Genomic DNA, 2,503 nt, shown 5'->3' with positions numbered 1-2,503 from the left:
TTCCACAGCTGTAAGTGAGGGGGGGAGCGGGGGAGGGGGGAGGGAAGGAAGGAAGGAAGGAAAGAAGGAAGGAAGAAAGAAAGACCGACCGACCTAATACCTGCCCTGGCATTTCTCTTGAGATGTGTAAAGTGTGTAAGGATTCTATAAATCCCCTGAGCTAACATGTAGCAATCTTCACTCTATACAATATTCCTTTTGCTTTGTTTTGTTTTTGGTATGGGGATCCCCAACTTGTCATTGCAAAGCAGGTGGCAGCACCACTGAGTTAAATCCCCAGCCCTACAATATTTCTTTTACTGCAATGGTTCCTCTTATCCAAGTAGTTAAAACTGAATCAACATTTTCCCCTCCAACGTGAATGTCAGCAGTGAAAAAATACAGAGGACATTTTCAAAATACTTCTGGTACAGAAAGAAATGAGACAAGAAATGGGGAAAATAAAGGACAACTGCAGCACAGAAAACACCATATTGCAGAGTCTAACGACATTTCCTGGATTGCTAGCAAGAATATAAAAGCAGAACATTTGGAAAGCTAGGATGGATCACCTCATGCAAAATCTGGAATGCCAACTTCTGCAAAAATGCTCTGGAGCAGCACATATGGCAACAGGGGAAGAAGATTTAAACTTAGTTGGGACAAAAATACTTTGGCTTTTCACTAACCTACATTTAGACTTTTCCTGGAGAATTAATTTTCTTTTACTTTCATTAGATTAAGCATAAAGCTGAATTCAAATTAGCATTGAGTTTTACAGTGAAAAATTTCACACACCATCTCTAATTCAGGAAATAAGTGATTACTACAGATTAAATGATCTGGTTTGTACTATCTCTTCTAAAGTAACTGAAACTACGAAAAATAAAAGCAAAAACAGAAATAAAAAACAAAACAACTCAGTTATCTAAATGCACCCAGTTTAAATGCTAGAAATAGAGGGATCTTCCATTTCCCACTTCCACAAACCCAACTTCAGACAGCAAGGCACTCACCTTTCCTGGCCAAGGAGGATACCTGCCGAGTTTCCCCCTAGAGAAAGCACAGAGTCAGAACTTGTACAGGAAAAGCCAGTCCATCTCCTTCAATACACATTTTACACTCTTATCTCTGTTGGTACCATCGAGAGTCAGAACAAAAGCTGGTAAACTAGAGTTCTTTTTTTTGGTTTTTGAGACAGGGTCTCACTATGTAGTTGAGACTGACCTGGAACTCTGGAATTCACTATGTAACCCAGGCTGGTGTCGAACTCACAGCGATCCTCCTGCCTCAGCCTCCCGAATGCTGGGATTAAAGGGGTGAGCCACCACGCCCGGCTAAACTAGAGTTCTTAATCAGGCTTCTACAGTTGGACCCAGGGCCCTCAGACATCGAATACAAAATTGTACAGTATGCGCTTTGGGGTCTGTGAATTCCGCTGACAAAGAACACAGAACAACAAAACCGTCAAGAAACACTTGTCTGGAGTCTCCCAGCGACTACGGTAGGAGAGTAGTTCCCTCTGTAAACACAGACTTTTCTTAAATCTAGTTTAATTCACTAGGAGATCAACCCAGCTTTGACAAGTGCTATTGGAAGCCTTCGTCTGGGTCAAAAAACAAACTACGCAGTTCAAGAAAGGCGACGACTATCGGTCTTGGTTCTGGCCGTTGTCAGGGACACAGGAGCAGACCCTGAGCGGCACCCCAAGGCGGCACTGGTCACTGCCAAGCCACTGGTTGTAAAGCAGAAGTCCCCATTCCGTTTCCTCACCGGGCGATCCCAGCAATCCGGTTTCGACAACCCCGGTCGAGCTGCCCGCACTGGTCGGTCCCATCGCAACGCGGGTGTTGACGGACCTGCCCCGGCGCGACGGCCCCGCGGATTCCCCAGCTCTCCGGCTTTCCCGAGAGTCCCAGGCAAGACCCGAGAGATCGGGGTTTTCCAGAGCCGGGCGGTGCCGGGGCTCCCTCCGCGGTGACCGCTGGCATCCGGGACCCAAACGCAGCCCTCCCCGAGGCGGCCTCGGGGATCACAGCCGGGTCTACCACGGCCACCCTCGGCCTCAGTCCCCCGGGGCCGGACTGCCCCTTCCGCCCAGCGCCGCTTGCAGCGCCGACACTTCGTCTTCCCCTCTCCACGGCCTGGAGCACATAGAAAGGCAGCTCTGGGGCTGGCTGCGAAACCCGCGCCCAGAGGCACAGATCCGCTGCGCATCTCGCTTGGCCCGGGCCGCTTACACTCACCACACCAAGTCGCCGAGCCGCAGACTCACAGCCGCCATCTTACCACCCAACCACCGCCGCCGCACGGGCCGCCGGGAACTTCACGTCGCTCGGGTGCCACCCATTGGAGTGGGCCCGACCACGTGACGGGGCCCGGCTGTCATCAACCTCGCCGCTTCTCGACGTCACCGCGCCTGTAGGTGCTCATTTGCTGGCACCGCAGCACGTGACTTGGGCGCCGAGATCTCCGCGCGCCGGAGCTCCGAGAGTCCCGGCTCCTTCCCCCTCCCTCCGGCTCG

At 51.1% G+C, this 2,503-nt stretch overlaps 1 protein-coding gene across 4 annotated transcripts in view; it reads right to left on the bottom strand.

The window, feature by feature from the left end:
- The window catches only part of Glyr1 (glyoxylate reductase 1 homolog), a 34,702-nt gene extending 32,386 nt beyond the window's left edge, over positions 1-2,316 (bottom strand). For 2 of the 4 annotated variants that reach the window (XM_010644130.1, XM_033758586.1), the window contains exons 1-2: positions 2,226-2,316; positions 996-1,032 (exon numbers count right to left, since the gene is read on the bottom strand). In XM_010644130.1, coding sequence (XP_010642432.1) covers positions 996-1,032; positions 2,226-2,263 — 75 coding nt within the window. In that variant the 5' untranslated portion in view covers positions 2,264-2,316. Of the gene's footprint in view, positions 1-995; positions 1,033-1,752; positions 1,949-2,225 lie in introns of those variants that run through there. The other 2 variants (XM_033758584.1, XM_033758585.1) reach the window with 1 other exon arrangement.
- Positions 2,317-2,503: the final 187 nt, after the last annotated feature.

The sequence above is a fragment of the Fukomys damarensis genome, unplaced genomic scaffold (assembly GCF_012274545.1).
Source record: "Fukomys damarensis isolate Sample0158 unplaced genomic scaffold, DMR_v1.0_HiC HiC_scaffold_34, whole genome shotgun sequence".
Classification (NCBI taxonomy): domain Eukaryota; kingdom Metazoa; phylum Chordata; class Mammalia; order Rodentia; family Bathyergidae; genus Fukomys; species Fukomys damarensis.
The sequence above is the reverse complement of the archived record's forward strand: the minus strand, read 5'-3'. Positions and strand labels throughout refer to the sequence as shown.